Source organism: Clupea harengus, chromosome 7 (genome assembly GCF_900700415.2).
Source record: "Clupea harengus chromosome 7, Ch_v2.0.2, whole genome shotgun sequence".
NCBI lineage: Eukaryota > Metazoa > Chordata > Actinopteri > Clupeiformes > Clupeidae > Clupea > Clupea harengus.
Window position 1 is genome coordinate 24,352,103 of NC_045158.1, and position 23,758 is coordinate 24,375,860.

Consider the following 23,758-nt stretch of genomic DNA (forward strand, 5'->3'; position numbering starts at 1 on the left):
CAAATAAATTAATCTCAAGTCAAAAAGTTTGATCAGTCTTCATCAATCTCACGCCAAGAAGCCTTGGAAGGTTGCAACCTTGAAAACCGAACTCAGCTATCTTGTAATACATTTCACTGTCCAATGTATATTAAGCATATTGCCAAACATATTTTATTAGATTTCAAAACAATGAGTATGGGCTGAACGTGAGCAGTATTTCAGCAAAATTAAAATGTGTTAATCCTGTTCAGATTGTAGATGCTGTATCCAAGCGGACTGAACACCCATGATGCAGAGGAAGCTGGCGCTGCTGATTGGCATCGGTGCCTTGACCGTCCTCCTGATGCTGAGGTGGGACCACGTGATGACCTTAGTGAACCTCATGAGCAGCAAACAACCTTCAGCTGAGCCTGAACTGCCCCCGGACACCATCACCCCCATCCCAGGCTCCAGGCACCTCATGGTGTCTGCCTTTAAGGACCACAGACTGGGCGGGGCCATCAGGGTGAGCAGCATCATCTGCAGGCAGGAGCTGCAGCCGCTCTACTGTGTCCTATGTGCTAACACTGACGCTAAGGCTGTTGGTGCTCTGAATCAGTGCGCATTTTCACAGGCAAAAGTTGACGTGCACAGCGAAAGCTTCGGTTTTCCTTTTGTTACTTCAGACGTGTTGTGTATGAGTCCAGCGTTGCAGCAAGCCACACATGTCAGCATAACAGCTAACCCATACGCCAATTTGACATTTTTATCAATCCACAACCAGGAGGTCAAGGAATCGTTTAGGTACAACTTCACTGTATGCATATCTAGCCTTTTTGGGGAGTACAATAATGCCCTCCAATTTGCACAAACCATGGAGATGTACAAGCTTATAGGGGTTCAGAGGGTTGTCATCTACAACACCAGCTGTGGACCAGACATAGAGAAAATTCTCAAGTACTACAGGAAAGAGGGCATGCTTGAGGTTGTGCCTTGGCCAATAGACAAGTTCCTAACGCCCTCTACTGGGTGGAAATATGACTTACACCCTGGGGACATTCATTATTATGGACAGCTCACCACTCTGAACGAATGCATATACAGATACATGTACCAGTCAAAGTACCTCCTGCTGAATGACATTGATGAGATCATTATGCCTTACAAGCATGCCAACCTGGAGAAGTTAATGGGCACTCTACAGCAAGAGCATCCCAACGCAGGGGTTTTCAGGTTTGAGAACCATCTCTTCCCCAAAACGCAGTTTGATGACAGCGGCCGATTTCGTCTGCCTCGGTGGAGGAGTGTGCCTGGTGTGAACATCCTGGAGCATGTCTATCGAGAACCGAGTAGAAAGGACGTGTTTAAAGAATGGAAGCTGATCATCAACCCCCGGAGCGTAGAGCAGACTTCAGTACACTCCACGCTGAAGCAGTTCGGACTCGTCTTTAAAGTTCCGTCTGATGTATGCCGCATCATCCATGTCAGGGAGCCAAGGCAAGCCCAACTCTCCAAAGACCAGCTGTTCGTCGACAAAAAACTTTGGGAATTTGAGGAGCTTTTGATTCCCAGTATCGATCGCGCACTGAATGAATCAGGTGTGTTGTAAAATACTGATGCTTCCTACGGTGAATTAGCCGTTTGGTACCGCTGTATATATTCTGTTTTGCCTCACACAAAAAAAAACCTTGTGGGCTAGGGTGTGCTCTAGCTCCCCCTGGATTAGCCATAGCACCCACAAGAAAATAATGGTTTATTTATTATTGTTATTTAATTTCATGTTGCGCTATTTATTGTGTGATAATAATATTTCACTCACAAAAGAAAATAATAACAGATTGAAATGAACAGATTGTTTTAGACCCAGAGCAATCATTCTGTGATAACCTTTGACCCAATTTTCACGTTGCACGCGTGAACGTTGACATTCCCGGACGGTTGAAGGAGAAAGCGAGCTAGTGCGGTAGTTTCAAGTTAACATCAACAATGCTACCTAAATGTCCACGTCTCGAAGAATCATTGAGAAACGAGAGTAACAAAGAAGAAATACCAGGGGTATCTGATGTGGATTTTGTAGAAGAGGAACGTTGTGGTAAAGGAGGTCAACCCTCCACCACTACTGAGGGTGCTAACCATGGTGCTAGCAGCATCGGTGACATAAGTGTGAACGCCCAGGTTGGTCCGAGAAGACCAATACTCCAGAAATATCCAACTCGCATGTTTGGAGTCCAACAAAGGTTCTATGTGATTATTGATGATTGTGAACTTAAATAATATATACTTTTTGAACGCATTTCTGACTCTTTGACTTTTTTAGTTAATTAATAAATCTGCTATTCTAATTTGCCCTCTTTAGTTTAAAATGAATTGAACTATTTGTGTTTAGTTTAAGTTTAGTTTAATTTCACTCTGTCTGACATGGTAGTGGTGACCTGGTGGTCATCTGGCGTCCAACTTTAACACCCATTGAAGTAAGTGAAATATTTGGGATTGCGGAATCTATAACATGCTGCATGCATTTAAATGAACACAGCTATGTGCGTGTCCCTCAGAAGCAGCCTAATGATAATAATACAATCGATTTGTATATCGCTTTTCATGGACCCCAAAGGCGCTTTTGAGAGCAAATATGTAAACAGATGACAGACGATATGGTGGGGAGGTGTTGTAGTAGAGAACCATGTGACACATAGGCTATCACCCTCATTTCATAGCACCCTCAGTAAAACGCTCCCCCATAGCACCTGCAGAAAAAAATACTGTTCAGACACTGTAATTAGGCCTACAACACAAACAACAAAAATCTATTCATCAGAATCAGAATCATATTTATTGGCCAAGTACCAAGTAATTTCCACATACAAGGAATTTTTTCTGGGTTTAGTTGCTCTCAATGTACTTAAACTGAAAAATAATGCAGTATAACACAACAATTTAGGATAAAATAAATAAATATAATATATAATAAATATAATAATTTGTCAACTGTTCATTAGAGTGACGGCAAGGGGGAAAGAACTGTTCCTGTGTCGAAATAAAAATGTCTTTTTACAAACATCAGATGATTGGTATTAAAACACACACTTATACAGCTCCTGCCCAACTTACTTCTACAACAGTAGCATTCTCCTCTTTTTTAATAAGGCAAAACCCTCTATGACTATCTGGCATTTACAAACTCAATGAAATTATTATAAGAGCAGAATCCTCATGCCCACCAAATGCCACTTCTTGCCCTCCCATGTACAACACCACATTGATTAGCCTCTTCATTATCTCATGGGTTTTACCTGGCTACAGTGCTTTTGGACGCCTATGGCAACTCCTTGATCGGCCAATCCTTACTTTGTGTTTCTTATCAATTACTCTGACCAAATTGGATACATCTGTAACCCATCTAACCCTAGCAGCAGTTAACCAAGCAGTCAATCTCTAGCTGTTGCTCAAATGGCAACCTAACAAAATCGTTTTGCAACAAAAAATCCAAGTTGACATTCCATTGCTTACCACGACAATGACTCTGACCAACTACTCACTCTCTGGTTGACATTCAGTTTATTAGCTCACGTTAGACAGCCACTGTTTTCTATTCTGATTGGTGAGAAGACAGCAGCAGGTTGAAGTCCCTTGCCCGCTGTTACAGTCCTCTTTAGCCTGCGGGTGGCGTAGTTCTGTTTAGTTTGAGCCTGCTCTTTTCTGTTTTGATGAATGGGTTTCAGGTGCGACCTAGGTTCGGGGGTGGAGCCGTTGCCTTTATAAAGCATGTCCTGCCGTGGGTGAGGGCGTTATCTTGCCAGTACCGAGTGGCCTCGCGTCCTGTTCCTAACATCAAGACGGATCTCTACTGTTGACTTTTGTCTTTAATGTTGCAGTCAGGGAGGCTGGCCGTAACACCCGCCCACTGACAATTATCTGTATGATGTCATAGACGCCAAACATTCCTGGGCCTCTTGTTGACGCCCACTGGACATTTATTTCTCATTCACAGTCCAGTCAGCGCAGTGTAACACACAACAGTGATTGGCTAATTTTTCTAACAAACCCTTGGTATGAATTAGGAGGTACAGATCATTAATTTAGTCTTACTCACGTGTACTGCTCCTTTCAAGCTCCTGACCCAAATCCACCATCTGTAACTAAATGTACTCTGAATGACAAAGCTCATTATTGAGGAGATAAGAGGTGTTAAATGCGTAACTACTACGTAACCTTGCTAATGTCCTTTCCAATGTGTGCAGTATAAATTGAATGACACTGATAAAGCTGCACAGACCTGATAAAGGTGAAGATACCTGAGAAAGATAAGATAAGGTGAATCCACATCCTATGGACCATAGAGTTTATACAGAGTAGGGTTTGGCACCGGTGTGAACTATGGCCAGTGCAACTGTATTTGTGCTATCTGTTGCTATAAGACTTACTGTGTATGACCTGGAGACTAATTGTGGAGACCTGTCATACTGCAGAAAAGCAGAGTTCAGACCTAGTGTGGTTGTGGTGACATGGTTTTTCACCAGCACAGAGAGGGAGAGGCCGCTCCCCTTACATGAGTCTGTCAATGTCAAGAGGACATTTATTCCAAGACAAAAATGGTTGTGTTCTCTGGTGATGTATTGGAATGATTATACCAATGGAATGCAAGCAGTGAATTGAACGGTGTGAGTTGTTACCATAGTAACCTTATGTGACGTACAGTGCTAGGTATTTGTCTTAACTTTATCGGTCCACAATTCTGGCGAAAGGTTGTTGATATTTGATCAATAGCTAATCAAATTACAAACCTGCCAACCTTGCTCCTGAAGCAACGTGTTGATTGCCTGGAATTGCTTATGGCTCGGTCCTTTGCTTGTTTCCCATTTACAGCGCCAGGACTATGTAGGAACACCAGAGGTTTTTTGAGCGCACAAACAGAACTGACAGCTAGAGAACTGCGATGAGTAATTCGCTGAATTAGATAGTTTGGATTAGAATCGTGGACTCTAACATTGTTATTTTTTTCACTTTTACATGTCTGTGTCTATTGTAAGATAAATTCAGTTTAGGTATGAATTTATTAACATTTTATTTCTATTAACAATGTATGCCCATTTAACCAGTATAACTAAAGGCAGTTGGAAAACAGGTTTCAGACAGAGGGGCCTAAGATAACATTCAAAGCACATGCTTTCAAGTTTAGAATGACCAATGTCATACATTCCAAGGTCATAGGGCAGCCTGGGCAGGACGCAGACGAGATAGGGAGACCATCTCTAAGAAGGGAGGATGGAGACTCACAGAACATAATTGTCAGGCCAGAAATTACGACTAAAACATGCAGTCCCAGAGAGGCGTATACCTGGAGGCACCCAGGAAGTACCATCAGTGAAGACTGGACTTATAACCCTTATTCTCACATGTAAAAATTAGAACGGCTTCTCTCAGTTGTGGGTGACAGAGCTATTATGAGAACTCTTCATTCCGACTGAATCTTGTTCAATCCTTAAACCAGTAAACTCAACTGTTTCAAACCAAGTGCTACGTGTGGCGGTCCGTTACTCTGATTTCTCTGTAAACCAACACGCAAATTAAGTTTAACTTAACACTATAGACTCAGACATTCTTTTGTATGCCCGTTGTATGTGAATCATTGACAAGTAAAATCTATTCATGTTATTTTGAAAGCATCCTCACTTCCACTCACCACTTTGCAGCCCGTCCCAGGAGGGCCTCACTACTCCTGCCACATTGCTCTCCCTACCTCAAATGCACTGCAGATGAAGCATTTGAGCATCTCATTCATTCTTATACATTTAAAAAAAATCGTATTTATGGCTAATACAGTTATATAATTCTAACTCTGTTATGTACAAATGGAACACACTTATAGCCCTACCTAGTATCTGCTAATGTTGCAAGGTGTAGCGATACTAGAGCGGTACCCTCACTTTAAAAACGATAGCCTACAATTTTGCATATTTTTAGTATCGATACTTTGTTAAAATAGCGCGCAATCAGAGGGCACTTACTGTTCCGCTCCCTGTCAGGCTGCCTCCGTGCATTAAGTGCGTGGGCGGGGCTGCCAGCTCTCACACACTCAGCAGGCAGCCCTCACTCAAAGACAGCTCTTGCCGACCGTCCTCCGCTTGTTGATAAAAAAGATGCCAGAAGTGAAATCTGGAATTATTTCGGATACATCGCAGATAGTGAAGGAAAGCCCATCGACACACAGACCCCGTCTGCAAAAAATGTCAGACAAAGGGAGGCAACACGTCTCAGACAGACACCCCGAACTTTTCAAAGAGTTCAAAGAACGACTGGTTAGCAAATGTGATTGCAAACATGAACAGCCCCAAGCTCACCCCTATACAGCCTAACACGAGTAGCCTTAGCGACAAGCGATTTTCCCCATCACAGAGTTTTGAAGATGCTTAGGACAATGATCATAATGCAGTGTGGTTAACGTAATGAAAATGTGTTATGTGTCATAAACTTACCTTTTGCTACCATTTGAATGTGCTTCATAGGCCATTGAATGCTGGGCGTGTACAAAAATCCAATATTTTCAAAAACATATTTTGAGAAAACGAGGCAGAACACCATGGCACATTTTTTGACATGTTAAGAACAAATATCTAATCTTTCCAAAAAAAAATGTTTCATGTTGGTAAATGCTGTCATTTTTTTGCTATAGCATGCCAAAAATGGCACAAAATGGGTTTTCATCCATTTTCAAGCTTTAATATCTTCCAGCCCATTCATCACATAAGGACAGTTTTTTAATACAACATACGAAGCACACATAGGAAGGTCTGTGTATAATATCAAATATCCATCTTTAACATTGAGCTTTCCACAGGCCTTCAAAGATGCTGCAACAAAGCGTAAAGTAAAATTTTCGCGCAAATTCAAGCACCCCGAATACTATGATATACCCAAGCCACACCCTTGGGAGTCCATAATCTTCAAGTAATGGTATCTCATTTTAAGCCTAGAAAGTTTGAAGGAGCTAGCTTAAATACTTTTCTAGTAATAGCAATTTGAAAATGGCTCTTCAGAAAACGCTGCTCAAAAAGCGTCTCAAGTACAGGCACCCCCTCCCCCCTAAAACATCTTTTTCTGACAAAACTATTGGGAGTAGAGAGCTAATATTTTGGACTATACCTATTAAGAAGTGTATGAACAACCTTGCTTTTTTTCAGCCAAATCTGACACGGTCGAGTGGGAGCTGTCATGGCAAAAAGTGACCGGGTGCCAAAAAGAGCCCAGGTGATGTAATATTGGCTTTCGAACGACTCTTGAGTGACAGTTGCTATACCAACGTTAGCATTACGTCACCCGGGCTCTTTTTGGAAGTCAGACTACCTCAATAACGTGATTTACCCCAGAGCATCTCGCATTATACTTCGCTACCTGAGACGAGCTTGCCTGTATTTTACCTGCAATAAACCAAGCAAAACAACCATGTGCTTGATGTTTGACTGTGTTAGGAAAGTTGTTGACTCACAAGTTTGTTATAGTGTCAAAGTAAGTACATTTCAACCGGTTTCGCCGCTAGCATCTCGTTAGCGATTAGCAATTCCTCCTCTAGCTGGGGCACATTATTTTGCTTAGTGTATAGCTAGCAAGCTAGTATGAAGTCTCCCAAGTCTTTCTAAATAGGCCTATATCAACAAATAGTGGTAGATCTTAAATAATTTAAGATGTTAGCAAATGAACTGGCTGGCTTGCTAAAAAGGTAGATGAACAAGCACCGTATATTATTTAAGATGTTAGCAAATTCACTGGCTGGCTTGCTAAAAAGGTAGATGAACAAGTACCGTATAGTATTTAAGATGTTAGAAAATGAACTTGCTGGCTTGCTTAAAAGGTAAATGAACAAGCACCATATATTATTTAAGATGTTATTAAATTAACTGGCTAGCTTGCTTAAAAGGTATATGAACAAGCACCGTACCGTATAGTATTTAAGATGTGAGCAAATTAACTGGCTGGCCTGCTAAAAAGGTAGATGAACAAGCAACGTATATTATTTAAGATGTTAGCAAATTAACTGGCTGGCTTGCTAAAAAGGTAGATAAACAAGCACCGTATATCAGTATATTTTCTCCTTTTTATAAAAACGAATTTCTACTCTAAACAATTTCAATTGAAATGCAAATGATGATGTCAACGGCTAAAATGGAACACTTTATTTACCGGGTAAAAATTAGTTTAGCCACAATATATAGCGATTCAAAAAGTAGTATTGACTGCAAATGTTGATGTACAGGATACCGGCAGGTGTAGCTAAAACGGAATACTTAGTAGTTTTAGGCACAATATTAAGTGACTAACAAGTAGCTAATGGCTTTCGAACGACTCTTGAGACTGACCAAAAAGTGCCCGGGTTACGTAGTGTTAGTGGTATAGCAACTGTCACTCAAGAGCAATCCAGAGGTCCAATCAGGAGCTGTAATAACAAAATCACTATGACAACTCACTCACTCAATGTTGGCCGCCAGCTCTGTGGGTCACGCAGGTGTGTGTCAATGGCAACAACGCGGGCAGATAGATTTGTGAACGGCAAACGGCAGTTTTTCTCAACAAACGAAAATCATGGCGTGCTTTAAACCCGACAAAAAACGAAAAGTTGATTCCAAAAATGGAATGAACTGACAAGTATGCATTTGTGCTGCCTGTGGGGAGCACAAAACCGATGTGTTTAATCTGTAACCAGACGGTTGCTCTTGTCAAAAGTGGTAACGTGAAACGTCACTATGAAACCATGCACACACAAAAATACCCGCATAACTCTGAGGTAAGGGGCAGAAAAATAAACCATCTGCAACCATCAATACCAAGCAACATGAAGTGTAATAGTTAGATCAGCCACACAACAAGAGCGTGCATACCTCAACATACTGTTGTGAGTCTGCCTTTTCAAACATGAATATTGTGAAAAACAAATACAGGAGCAGACTCACTAATGAACACTTACATCAGTGCATCCGCCTGGCCTTCACACCTTTTAAGCCCAAGTTTAAACCACAAAAAAAGTGTCACCTTTCACACAAATAAGGCCAGACCACATCACCTTTTGTGCATAGTTCGAACGTTTTTGTTGGAGTTATGTTTTTGGATTTTGCCGTCACTGTTCCGGACCCTGGACTGAATGAAAATTTGGCGAGTGAACCTTTTGGGTTTCTAATTGAGTACCCCTGCCCTATTGCATATAGCCTTGTTTAAGACGTTGATCTAGCTTTCAATTTGGCTGCAAGAACGTAGCCCAATTCATTGTCAAAATGAAACTGTAGAGAGAAAACGCTATACATGCAAAATAACCTACAATTTCACTAATGTGGCCTATATGATCATGAGGTCATGTCACCATGTAGTTTTCATTAATATCTTGCTGTAGGCTAATACTAATTTCATTTGAATGCCCCCCCCCCCCCCCACCACCACCACCACCACCATGGTCATACACTTATTCTATCCCATACTCTCTGCTAGCATTTTCCTGCAATGTAAATAATTGTGAGACTGTGGAAAACAGAGAGCACTGATAACAGGGGGGCGGGGCAGACCAGGCTGGGTCGTGACATCATATATATACAATGTTTGCTTTACATTTACCACAGGTGTTCTAGCATGCCCATCCTTATATGATGTCTAAAGGTTAGTTAGACCCTTGCTCTATCTGAAAGGAGCAGAGTTCCTCCCTGTTTTCATGTTACATGCTCTCTTTATCGTCTCAAACCCTTTTGCACTGGAAAGAATCATTTGGTTTGGCTTGATAGGGCAAGTTCTTCAGAGCTATTAGGCATTAGGAACTGGGAGAGTCCAACGCTCTCCGATCCAGGAAAGGAGATTTCTTTGCCGTCTCTGAGGTGAGTTTCCTCATCATGCATGTGAATAGCTTTGGGAGTCGAGAGAAGCACTGTGTAACCATGAAGCCATGATTTACTCTGAACTGAACTCTACTCATACTGTGGTACGATGAAATTACACGCAGGTTTTTGTTACGCTGCAAGTCTTTTTTTCCGATGTCGGTACTTTTTAAAGTGAACTTGCCGTCTCTGTTCTGGCATAAAAGGGGAGGAGTTTGATGGGAGGGACAAGAAATACATTATTTGCACAGATCCGGTGGGCAACGGATTTCTGAACGTGGGCCGGACGTAGAGGATTGTATAAAGAAGAGGAGAAAATCCCTTGTAAGCCTGTTCAATGGCACTTCTCATCCAGAAAGAAGAATTTTCATTAATAATCATGGATGGATTAACGAACGGGCCTACCGGGCCCAGGCCCAGGGGCCCATGAGCTCAGGGGGCCCATGAGCTCAAGGGGCCCCTAAGCCAGAGCCTCTGCGTGAAGTCGCTGTTATGTATCTCTTATTTGTGGTTGAAAAACGTGTATTTTCTTTATTTGCTAATGGCTTTAATTGAGTGTACCTGTGCTGTATTAGAAAATGTGCATGTGCGCCAGGGGCATAACTATAGACAATGCAGCCAGCACGGAAGGTTCATAGGCAGAGCAGACCCTGCTCTCTACATTTTGAACATTTGGATGTCAAAGTATCGCAAGTTTAATGCGACAGTGATCAAGGATGATTTTTTATGGACTATCTAAGATACCTTATGCTATATATTCCCTCAAAATGGCAAACCTGTCTCTGTCATGGTTTTCATAATTTTTAGGTGTAAATCGTCAGTAGAAATCTATAACACAATTATATGCTTATCGTACATACACTATAGAAACTATTAAAAAGCCGATTCAATTAAATGAATAATTTCTCATTTAATTTGTTATTTTTGTCATATACGGATATGCAATGATGATTGCTGGGTAATATGTATCTTGTTCGCCAATGTCAAGTCTCTATTTGATCATGTGACGAGACGATACGATATAGCTAGTTTAGGCGCAGAATCTGAACGTCAAGACCTACAAGCTGACTGAGCACAGCCAGAGGCACAGTACACTAGCCGAACAACGCCTTTCAAACATAAAAGTGGTGATGCATGATTTGCTCTTTCAATGGACAGAATAGCCAGCCCATTCAGCCTCTCCTGCCTCATGCTGCTCAGATAGGTCTTATTTAGTTTCAATTTGGAAAAGAATCACTCGGCTGTTGCCCTGTCACATGTAATGTCAGAAACGATAGCAGGGCAGTGCACCGAAGGTGGATGTTACAGAGTAAACTTTGACCTGTTTACTTTCCCAATACAATAGCCAAAGTATCTAATTCAACTGGTAAATCCAACACATTGTTGGTAAAATATATATATACGCCTAATGGTGTTTGTGTGTGCGTGCGTGTTTTGCGAGTGCACAATTTTTTTTTCCGCTAAGGGGGGGGGGGGGGGGGGGGCTTTTACATTGCGATAGCAGACTGACGTTAGCTTTAGACTGCGTTAAGAGACCAGTTTACGAGGTAACACTAGCCTTGTTTACTACTAGAGTGTTTCTGGTATGGTGCCTGGTTAGCTGCATCAATATCAATATCTTCCCTGCTTAATTTTTTATTTCGTGATGTATATATTCAAGGATAATTTTATTATCTAGTCTTGAACGGGAATCCCATAAACAGAGACTGTGCTGTTGGCAAACCGATAGATCTGTTAGGGAGACAAAAACTACAGAGTAGTTTTATGAGGTTAGGAAATTCCACATTGAAAAAGACTGACATGAAGAAACTTGAAAAAGCAAAAAACCATCTTTTCAGTGCCCAAGTTAACTTTAATACAATTGCTTCCATACCAATAATCTATTTGTCAGTTTAGTTTGTTTTTTAATGCCACATTTGGAGTCTCTGTTTTAGCTCCATACAGTCTAACCCACTTGTGGAGAGCCATGCTGAGGAAGATACACCAGTATCCCACCCCCAATCCCTTGACTCCCTGCCTTTTTCTAGCCCGAGACCCAATCCCAAGGGCCCAGCACCCAAACCACCTACTCGACCCCCACCCTCATTCCCCACTTTTTCTCCTGCCTGCCTAACTATCACAGAGATTAAGAAACTCCCTGAAGAAATGTACAGACAGCTCTGAGTTGCCGTTCAGAAGTGCTAACCCTGAGCCTTAGAGAGTCATACACAATCATATGAGTGCTCTCTTTGAGCAGGCACTCTTAATTACCTTGAGTCAACGGTCAGACTCTGTAGATGATTTGCTGAATAATTGTTAAGACAGTCACTGACAAACAGAAAGTACCATGGTAACAAAATCCAACTGTTAAACTCCTAAAAAGAGAGAGTAGGAAGCCTGAAAATGAAAATGGCTTCAAGTACCAATTGTGAGATCTGAAATAATGTAATGACATGGCACATGAATTAACAGTTTATGAATACAATACATGTTACATGTGTCAGTCAAACTGAATGTACTATACAACCAAAAAGGCCACCATCTATCCTTGATGCCCCAAAATAACATCCCCCTGTGCAGGGGGAGGGGGCGTGGTGGCGGCTAGCGATGTACCCTGATAATTTCACGTATTTAAGTGTTATTGGCAGAATATCTGTGCAGGGGGAGGGGGCGTGGCGGCGGCGGCGGTTACAAACACGCACGCGTGTGCAGGCACATCAGTGGGCCGCAAATTACTTTCTAGTCAGAATGGTGGTCCCTGGGACAAAACCAGTTGAAAACCCCTGTATTATATCACTATATGTGTGTATCAACAACAAGTGCAGCCAAGTATATAAGTATTAAAAGCAAGTGCAACCAAGACTTTTTAAACTTTCTTTTAACGTCTACTTGATGGTCATAATCAGCAGGGACACTGTCTCACCCCCTCCCCTCGCGCTCCATGCAGATCTCTCACACACACACACACACACACACCTCTCTCTTGTCTAGTGAGCTTTCTCAGGGTGTGGTTTTGTTTCTCAGATATTGTGTCATATGGTTAGACCTGTCCTGTCTCAGCCTAGCATCCAAATAAATTAATCTCAAGTCAAAAAGTTTGATCCGTCTTCATCAATCTCACGCCAAGAAGCCTTGGAAGGTTGCAACCTTGAAAACCGAACTCAGCTATCTTGTAATACATTTCACTGTCCAATGTATATTAAGCATATTGCCAAACATATTTTATTAGATTTCACATACTTCACATTCAAACTTTTAGAAAACAATGAGTATGGGCTGAACGTGAGCAGTATTTCAGCTAAATTAAAATGTGTTAATCCTGTTCAGATTGTAGATGCTGTATCCAAGCGGACTGAACACCCATGATGCAGAGGAAGCTGGCGCTGCTGGTTGGCATCGGTGCCTTGACCGTCCTCCTGATGCTGAGGTGGGACCACGTGATGACCTTAGTGAACCTCATGAGCAGCAAACGACCTTCAGCTGAGCCTGAACTACCCCCGGACACCATCACCCCCATCCCAGGCTCCAGGCACCTCATGGTGTCGGCCTTTAAGGACCACAGACTGGGCGGGGCCATCAGGGTGATCAGCATCATCTGCAGGCAGGAGCTGCAGCCGCTCTACTGTGTCCTATGTGCTAACGCTAACTCTAAGGCTGATGTGGCTCAGGGTCAGTGCACATTTTCACAGGCAAAGGTTGACGTGCACAGCGATGACTTTGGCTTTCCTTTTGTGACTTCAGATGTGTTGTGTATGAGTCCAGCGTTACAGCAAGCCACACATGTCAGCATAACAGCTAACCAAAATGCCAGTTTGACATTTGTATCAATCCAAAACCAGGAGGTCAAGGAATCGTTTAAGTACAACTTTACTGTATGCATATCTAACCTTTTTGGGGAGTATAATAATGCCCTCCAATTTGCACAAACCATGGAGGTGTACAAGCTTTTAGGGGTTCAGAGGGTTGTCATCTACAACACCAACTGTGGACCAGACATAGAGAAAATTCTCAAGTACTACAGTAAAGAGGGCATGCTGGAGGTTGTGCCTTGGCCAATAGACAAGTTCCTAACGCCATCTACTGGGTGGAAGTATGACTTACACCATGGGGACATTCATTATTATGGACAGCTCACCACTCTGAACGAATGCATATACAGATACATGTACCAGTCAAAGTACCTCCTGCTGAATGACATTGATGAGATCATTATGCCTTACAAGCATGCCAACCTGGAGAAGTTAATGGGCACTTTACAGCAGCAGCATCCCAACGCAGGGGTATTCGAGATCGAGAACCACATATTCCCCAAAACGCAGTTTGATGACAGCGGCCGATTTCGTCTGCCTCGGTGGAGGAGTGTGCCTGGTGTGAACATCCTGGAGCATGTCTACCGAGAGCCTGACAGGAAGGACGTGTTTAACCCCACCAAGCTGCTCATCAACCCCCGGAGCGTGGAGCAGACTTCAGTACACTCCACGCTGAAGCAGTTCGGACTCATCTTTAACGTCCCGTTCGATGTATGCCGCATCATCCATGTCAGGGGGCCACTGCAAGGAAAACTCTCCAAAGACCAGCTGTTTGTTGACAAAAAACTTTGGGAATTTGAGAAGCTTTTGATTCCCAGTATCGATCGCGCACTGAATGAATCAGGTGTGTTGTGAAATACCCATGCTTCCTACGGTGACATAACCGTTTGGTAACGCTGTATATATTCTGTTTTGCCTCACATGCCGCAAAAAAAAAAACAACCTTTGTAACAGTACCGAAGTCCAACAAATTTAATGGAGGAGGCCCAACACATTATTTTCTTTCTACAGGTACACAACGTTAAGCATTACGGTGCTACACTTATGCTACAGTGATACAAACGAGTGTGAAATGACACATATACACAAGCACGCACGCACGCAGGCACACACACATACACACACACTGTAGCAATGTGATTGTTTGAAGGTGATTTAATCATACAGATGTGAAGGACTGAGTTTTGTATTTGTAAATAAATCTTTGACTTCACCTCAGTGGACCTGCACTCAACCGTGACCAAGTATTTACACACGTTTCCTCCTGTGCCTTCCCCTCCGCCCCTCCACCAACCTCCACCACCCTACCCCACCCCACCCCTCTCTGTACATGACACACACATTTGTCCTGTTTGTTAACTGACGTGGTCTACATAACTTCTCACATTTCAGCTTTTGTTGTGTTGATCCCTCAACCAGTTAGATTTGAATTCAGAAAAAAAGGTCAATTTGGTCACACACACACACACACAGACACACACACACACACGAGCGTACACCTTTAGATGAGAGTGTCCACGTTTCCACAGGCCTGATCTGCGTTGTGTGTCTGTAAACGTATCTTGCTCAAACTGTGGCTAGCCCACCATGGAGATGCCACACACACACACACACACACACTCTCTGGACCCGTCTATGGGCAAACAGGCAGGCTTCTGTTTCTAGGGATTCACATGTTGGTGATCATGGCATTGTTCAGTAATGAAGTTGATGAAACACACACACACACGGTTCAGTAAATGAGTTGATAAAAACCTAAACACTTGCTTGTGTTTCACTGTAGTAAGCGTACTTAACCCTGTGTAACACCGCTCTTTTACCGTTGTGTTTTTTGTTTTTTTGTTTATTGAGAGAGAGTGAGGTTACGTGTGTGTGTGTGTGAGAGAGAGTGAGTGACTTTGCTTTTTTGTCTGTGTGGAAAAAAAAAATGTATCCTTGAAATGATGTGGTGGCAAGTATGACCTTTTTTAGTGCAGTAATTGGTTTTGATTACACAGGGAAACAAAAAGATGCTAAAAGCTCTACTTTACATGCTGGTGTGCTTGTGTTAACAAACATAATCGCAAACAGAAATGCATAGACTCTCGCCCTCTTGTGGACACCTGAGGAAGCAAAGGTTGAATAGATGAATAATACTTTCCACTTATTCAAACTATTTTTAATCTAAAATTCTTACATAGTTCCTTTTAAAGATTAAAAGATTGACAGGAAGAGAGAGTTCTGTTACACCACATATAAACACGTGTAACTGAAGGGATGTATTTAAATCACATTAAAATATATATTAATATAATATTAATACAATAAATACCACAATTACTTTATTCATTACTAAGCATAAACACTCACCATGGTGTAGTTGCGGCGTTTTACAGTCATCCTAGTTTAGATCAAATAGGGCTACTGTGAGGTTAGGATACACACACGCACACGCACACGCACACGCACACGCACACGCACACACTCACACTCTGTTACCCCCGGCTCTTGAGCCGCAACATAAATTGGAGACAGACCACAGAGTTGTATGAAAATAAAGTATTTATTTCTATATAACTTAAAAGTAGTGGCTAAAATGGTGTCTGCAAAACACCAGCACCAAACGCATGGTGTTCACCAGCCTCGAAAGCATGGTGGGAATGCGAGCTCCCTCTGAGGGCAAACAGCATGGCTTTTATCCACACCTCCTCAGGTGTGGAAAATCAAGCTTATTACGTCCATTCACCACCCAAAGACTGTTGCACTGCCACTGCAAAGCCAGTAGGGGTGTAGAGGGACGTAACACACTCACACTCACACTCACACACACACACACACACACACACACACACTCACACACACACACACACACACACACACGCACGCTGCCCAGTAGGCCCATGTTGCAGCCTGACACTGAGAGACAATGAGATGACATCTCCCATTTGTGTGTGTTCCTACATTACTTAACATTGTACCTCTTTTCGCTATCCTGCTACAGTTGAAGTTATCGTGTTAAACGTCATTAGTTTTCCATTATAGCTGCTTATTATCAGAAAGGGTTAAATGTCACGGGCATCTAGGAACTGTCTTTCCGCAGTTATAAGGAACAGGAAATCTACTAAAACTTTCCATGGCTACCATCACTGGTGCTTCTATATGCAGAAAGCACCTCAGAGGGGAAGGGTTCTCTTTCTGCAGTTAGAACATTGTTAAATCTAGGAAAATCCTCTAAAACATACACACTACACAAATTACCTGCAGTTTCAGACTGTCTGAATTCAGTTCTAAATGGTAAAAGCACATATAAATGTGCTCACGTGATGTTCAGTGTACTCCTGGGCATAGTCAGGCTCTCTTTCTCACTCCTGCTATGCATAATCATTCAATGGAACTTTAGGTGCCACCCACCCCAACACCTGCAGGTGCTGCCCCCCCCCCCCCCCCCCCCCCCAGAAAAGTATTGCAATTACAAATGCTTTGGTATTCACATGTTTATTTCTTTTGTTTGCATTGAAACAACACAAAAAAGCAGAGAAAAAAGGCCAAATCTGACACCATTCCACACAGAACTCCAAAAATATTGGCACCCTCAACTTAATATTTGGCCCTTTGGAAAAAATAACTGAAATCAATCGCTTCCTGTAACCATGAATGACTATTTTACATCTCTCTATCGGAATTTTGGACCACTCTTCTTTTGCCAACTGCTCCAGTTCCCTCACATTTGAAGGGTGCCTTCTCCCGACTACTGTTTTGAGATCGCGCCACAGGTGTTCTATGGGATTTAGATCTGGACTCATTGCTGGCCACTTCAGAACTCTCCAGCGCTTTGTCTTAAACCATTTCTGGGTGCTTTTTGAAGTGTTTTGAAGCTTTTGGAAGACCAATGACCTCCGACGGAGACCCAGCTAAACATGTGAATACCAAAGCATTTGTTATTGCAACAATTTTCTGGGAGAAGTGGTGCATTATCTGACAGAAGTGTAGGGGTGCCTGTTAGGTGAAAATTCAATCTCAAGTTATCTCAGGACTCCGGAGTTGTAGATCAGTATATTTATTCAATAACAATTGCAATCGGGCTCACCCACGTCCCGGCAGGCCAGAGAGAGACACGGGCCCTCTCTCAAAGAGAGAGAGGGAGCCCGCGCTCACTCCCACACTGCAGCAGACCAGAGAGAAACAATATTAAACACATCGCACAAGGTTAACATAGATAGAAGTTTACATTCTCTGGCGCCAAAACAATTTGTCAGCAGGGATAACCACGTGGTGGGTCTCTGACGTCCGAGGCTCCCTGTCTTGCAAGGATGTCAGTTTTGCACAAGGTCGAAAGAAGCACAGTTCGACCCTTCTTATCACCTCTGGCCCAAACATGCTCTTGCACATATGCAGACTAAGTGGCACCTAATAATCTTAAAGTTACACACACACACACACAAAGAAACACAGAAAAGCCATGTTCCTGCTTACATAAAGACATGATTCATACAAGGTATATATTAATACAAGGCACTTGATTATTTATTCTGAAGTCAACAGTTAACAGAAGTTAACAGTGTTTCCAAATGATCTCCATCAGTGCCAGTATTTTTGTCCATGACTGTATACTGTGTAAGACACCTCCTAGGCTTTTAATGCTGACAGGTCTGGAAACCTTGTTGACCATGCTACGTGCCCTCTTACTATCTTTACACAGTGACACGCCTCTGCATCCCTTTGTACCGCATGACAAAACAAGTAAAAACAAAGGATCATCTAGTTTGGCTTGATAGGACAAGTTCTTCAGAGCTATTAGGCATTAGGGAACTGGGAGAGTCCAGCGCCCTCCGAGCCAGGAAAGGAGATTTCTTTGCCGTCTCTGAGGTGAGTTCCCTCATCATGCACGCAAAGAGCTTTAGGAGTCGAGAGAAGCACTGTGTAACCATGAACTCATGATTAAGTCTGAACTGAACTCTACTCATACTGTGATACCATTGAAAATGCACACTTTTTTTAAGGGGATGTTCAAACAAAAGGTCTCGATAACCAGGTCACAATTAGAATTATAAATATCTCTGTCTGGCCTTATTAGGAATCCTTTCCTGAAATGTTCATACCTGAATGTATGAGGCAAAGACCTTTGAAGTGTACCAATATCTCAACTCCAAATAGCCTGTATTTTGAGATCGATTTTGATCCCTGAACCCATTTGCAAATATTTGCCACGTAATCTACGGGTACATAAATGTGATGAAGCTACGGTGGATGGCACTCCTAAATACTGTTTTTACTGTTTTATCTGAAATGAAGATGAGGGAGTGAAACCCATAACTCAATAAATAGCCCATGACTGCTGAACGAGAAGATTGCCTGATAAACGGATCCTTGTTATTTTTTGACCAAAATATGTTACAGGCATTTCATTAAGACCCCAAGAAACCCAAGGTTTTTTCATGTCAGCCTTTTTCAGTGCAGTTTCTTTTACGCTGCAAATCTTTTTTCGATGTCTGTATTTTTCAAAGTCAACTTGGCGTCTCTGTTCTGGCGTGGAAGGGGAGGAGCTTGATGGGAGGGACAAGAAGTATATTATTTGCATAGATCCAGTGGGAAACTGATCTCTGAATGGGGGCGTGGCTGGACGTTCTATTATATGAATACAATAAATGTAAGCTTAAATGTTACAAGTGTCAGTCAAACTGAATGTACTATACAACCCAAATGAAGTACAACTGGTAAAATTAGCAAGTTAATACATAGGTTGGATTAGACCAAATAGACCGAATTCCCTTAAATTATCAAATAAACCTGAATGCATGAGATAAAAAATAACATAACCTGAGATGAATGGGTGAGAGAAGTGGTAAAGGAGAGACAGACAGAATGAAAGAATAAGAGTGAAGGAGAGACGGACAGAATGAAAGAATAAGAGTGCAGGAGAGACAGACAGAATGAAACAATAAGAGTGAAGGAGAGACAGACAGAATGAAAGAATAAGAGTGCAGGAGAGACAGACAGAATGAAACAATAAGAGTGAAGGAGAGACAGACAGAATGAAAGAATAAGAGTGCAGGAGAGACAGACAGAATGAAAGAATAAGAGTGCAGGAGAGACAGACAGAATGAAAGAATAAGAGTGAAGGAGAGACAGACAGAATGAAAGAATAAGAGTGAAGGAGAGACAGACAGAATGAAAGAATAAGAGTGCAGGAGAGACAGACAGAATGAAACAATAAGAGTGCAGGGGAAGAGAGGAGCATCAAACTCAAAGAAAGGAGAAGCAGCAGCAGCAGAAAGAGCAAAAGAAGAAGTGAGAAGAGGAAGCGGCCAAACACTCTAAAACGGTTTTGCACCTCAAGACCCGTTGCTATGCATTTGCCCCCCCCCCCCCCCCCCCCCCCCATCTAACCTGGTAATCTGGGTATGCCCAGGCAGAGGTTACAATGGGCTAATCAAATTACACAGCTAGTGGCAGTTAGTCTAAACTTATCCCTTACCCTCGTTTAAACTTCTCCTAAGCACTCGTGAGGCATAGCATCTCTTACCGTGTTTATGTATATCAGTATATGTCAGCAAGCATTACAAAACAACAGTCAAAATTCAGTGGCAACCATAATCACAACCAAGTACTGTATATTCAATTATATATTCTATCACTGTATGTGTGTATCAACAAGAAATGCAACCAAGTAAATAAGTATTAAAAGCAAGTGCAACCAAGTATATAAGTATTAAAAGCAAGTGCAACCAAGACTTTTTAACCTTTCATTTAACGTGTCTGATTATTTGATGGTCATAATCAGCAGGGACACTGTCTCACCCCCTCCCCTCGCGCTCCGTGCAGATCTCACACACACACACACACACACACACACACACCCCTCTCTTGTCGAGTGAGCTTTCTCAGGGTGTGGTTTAGTTTCTCTGCCCGCGAGGATCGAGTAGTAATGTTTTCAGTGTTAGTTCCCTTTCTCTGCGGTGTGGATCGCGGCTGGCTGGAAGGGAATTTACTTTTCACCCAGATATTGCGTCATATCGTAAGACCTGTCCTATCTCAGCCTAGCATCCAAATAAATTCAAAAGTCAAAAAGTTTGATCAGTCTTCGTCAATCTCACGCCAAGAAGCCTTGGAAGGTTGCAACCTTGAAAACCGAACTCAGCTATCTTGTAATAAATGTCACTGTCCAATGTATATTAAGCATATCGTCAAACATATTTTATTAGATTTCACATACTTCACATTCAAACTTTTAGAAAACAATGAGTATGGGCTGAACGTGAGCAGTATTTCAGCAAAATTAAAATGTGTTAATCCTCTTCAGATTGTAGATGCTGTATCCCAGCGGACTGAACAAACATGATGCAGAGGAAGCTGGCGCTGCTGGTTGGCATCGGAGCCTTGACCGTCCTCCTGATGCTGAGGTGGGAGCACGTGATGACCTTAGTGAACCTCATGAGCAGCAAACGACCTTCAGCTGAGCCTGAACTGCCCAAAGACACCATCACCCCCATCCCAGGCTCCAGGCACCTCATGGTGTCTGCCTTTAAGGACCACAGACTGGGCGGGGCCATCAGGGTGATCAGCATCATCTGCAGGCAGGAGCTGCAGCCGCTCTACTGTGTCCTATGTGCTAACGCTAACGCTGATGTTGATGCTAAGGATGATGGGGTGATGGGTCAGTGCGCATCTTTCCAAGCAAAAGTTCACCTGCACAGCGATGACTTCGGCTTTCCTTTTGTGACTTCAGACGTGTTTTGCATGAGTCTAATGTTACAGCAAGCCACACATGTCAGCATAACAGCTAACCCATACGTCATCCACAATTTGACATTTTTATCAATCCAAAACCAGGAGGTCAAGGAATCGTTTAGGTACAGCTTTACTGTATGCATATCTAACCTTTTTGGGGAGTACAATAATGCCCTCCAATTTGCACAAACCATGGAGGTGTACAAGCTTTTAGGGGTTCAGAGGGTTGTCATCTACAACACCAGCTGTGGACCAGACGTTGAGAAAATTCTCAAGTACTACAGGAAAGAGGGCATGCTGGAGGTTGTGCCTTGGCCAATAGACAAGTTCCTAACGCCATCTACTGGGTGGAAGTATGACTTACACCATGGGGACATTCATTATTATGGACAGCTGACCACTCTGAACGAATGCATGTACAGATACATGTACCAGTCAAAGTACCTCCTGCTGAATGACATTGATGAGATCATTATGCCTTACAAGCATGCCAACCTGGAGAAGTTAATGGGCACTTTACAGGAGCAGCATCCCAACGCAGGGGTCTTCAAGATCAAGAACCACATCTTCCCCAAAACGCAGTTTGATGACAGCGGCCGATTTCGTCTGGCTCGGTGGAGGAGTGTGCCTGGTGTGAACATCCTGGAGCATGTCTACCGAGAGCCTGACAGGAAGCACGTGTTTAACCCCACCAAGCTGCTCATCAACCCCCGGAGCGTGGAGCAGACTTCAGTACACACCACGCTGAAGCAGTTCGGACTCGTCTTTAACGTCCCGTTCGATGTATGCCGCATCATCCATGTCAGGGTGCCACTGCAAGGAAAACTCTCCAAAGACCAGCTGTTTGTCGATAAAAAACTCTGGGAATTTGAGGAACTTTTGATTCCCAGTATCGATCGCGCACTGAATGAATCAGGTGTATTGTGAAATACCGATGCTTCCTACGGTGACATAGCCGTTTGGTAACGCTGCATTTATTCTATTTTGCTTCACATGCCGCAAAAAAACAAACAAGCCTAAAAAAAAAAAAAACTTTGTAACAGTAGCGAAGCGTGACCAATTTAATTGAGGAGGCCCAACACATTATTTTCATTTTACAGGTACACAACGTTAAGCATTACAGTGCTACACTTTTGCTACAGTGATACAAAAAGTCTAATCACTTTGCACCACAATAATTAGGTGTTTATAATACTGTCAGTTTCATTGTCCCAATCAAATCATCACTTATTATAAAACAATGAAAATGTGTTTCAAAGATCAAACTAAGAATGAAATAATCCAGGTGACAAATGTCTTGCATTCATTGCATGCTGTGTTGGATTGAGGCTATCAAAACTATATATGATTGGACAAATGGGCTGCCTTCAGGCACTGTAAGTAGGCCTACAACGCAAGCAACGCAAATCTCCTCATAACACAGTAGTCGAAGTAAAAATCTCAAAATGTTTGTCAAACATTTGATAATTGGTATTAAACACACACATATACAGCTCCTGCCCAACTTACTTGTACAACAGTAGCATTCTCCTCTTTTTTAATAAGGCAAAACACTCTATGACTATCTGGCATTTACAAACTCAATGAAATTACCCCAAGAGCAGAATCTTCATGCCCACCAAATGCCACTTCTTGCCCTCCCATGTGCAACACCACACTGTATTAGCCTCTTCATTATCTCGTGGTTTTTACCTGGCTACAGTGCTTTTGGACGCTTATGGCAACTGCTTGATCGGCCAATCCTTACTTTGCCGAATAGCCTTAATTTAAGACTAAATGTAAAGTGGGACTGTGATATATCGTGTCTTATCAATTGCTCTGACCAAATTAGATACATCTGCAAACCCTGTGGTAACCCACAGATTTCTGGCAGCAGTTAACCAAGCAGTCAATCTCTAGCTGTTGCTCAAATGGCAACCTAACAAAATCGTTTTGCAACAACAAATCCAAGTGGACATCCATTGCTTACCACAACAATGATCTCTGACCAACTACTCACTCTCTGGTTGTTATTCAGTTCATTAGCTCACGTTAGACAGCCACTGTTTTCTATTCTGATTGGTGAGAAGACAGCAACCAGGTTGAATGACAAAGCTCATTATTTAGGAGATAAGAGGTGTTAAATGCTTAACTACTACTTAACTCTGTTAATGTCCTTTCCAGTATGTGCAGTATAAATTGAATGTCACTGATAAAGCTACACTCTGTGGTCACCTTATGTGCTGCGGTTCTGCTTCAGGCCTTTCCTGATTAACAGGGAGTTTTTCCTTGCCCCTGTCGCCATTGTGCTTGCTCTAAGGGGGTACAAGCCCAGGGCTCTGTGAAGCACCTTGAGACGATTTCATTGTTTTGATGCTATATAAATAATATTGAATTGAAATGTATGTATGTCTCATTTTGTTAATACCAGCTTAAGTTGTCTGGAGGCATCACTGTACCCAGTCTGCCTATGAC

The 23,758-nt window shown here is 42.4% G+C and overlaps 2 protein-coding genes and 1 pseudogene across 2 annotated transcripts; all 3 read left to right on the plus strand.

Annotated features, from left to right (window-relative positions):
- Positions 1-271: 271 nt before the first annotated feature.
- Positions 272-1,713, plus strand: LOC116220949. Its single transcript, XM_031569869.2, has one exon. It carries the CDS (start codon positions 272-274, stop codon positions 1,568-1,570), a length of 1,299 nt encoding a protein of 432 aa, XP_031425729.1. The 3' UTR covers positions 1,571-1,713.
- Positions 1,714-13,153: 11,440 nt separating this feature from the next.
- Positions 13,154-14,491, plus strand: LOC122132980 (annotated as a pseudogene).
- A 3,812-nt stretch (positions 14,492-18,303) lies between these two features.
- On the plus strand, positions 18,304-23,684 carry LOC116221032. The gene is made up of 2 exons (XM_031570011.2): positions 18,304-18,442; positions 20,877-23,684. The coding sequence occupies exon 2, from the start codon at positions 20,912-20,914 to the stop codon at positions 22,229-22,231; it is 1,320 nt and encodes a 439-aa protein (XP_031425871.1). The 5' UTR covers positions 18,304-18,442; positions 20,877-20,911; the 3' UTR covers positions 22,232-23,684.
- Positions 23,685-23,758: the final 74 nt, after the last annotated feature.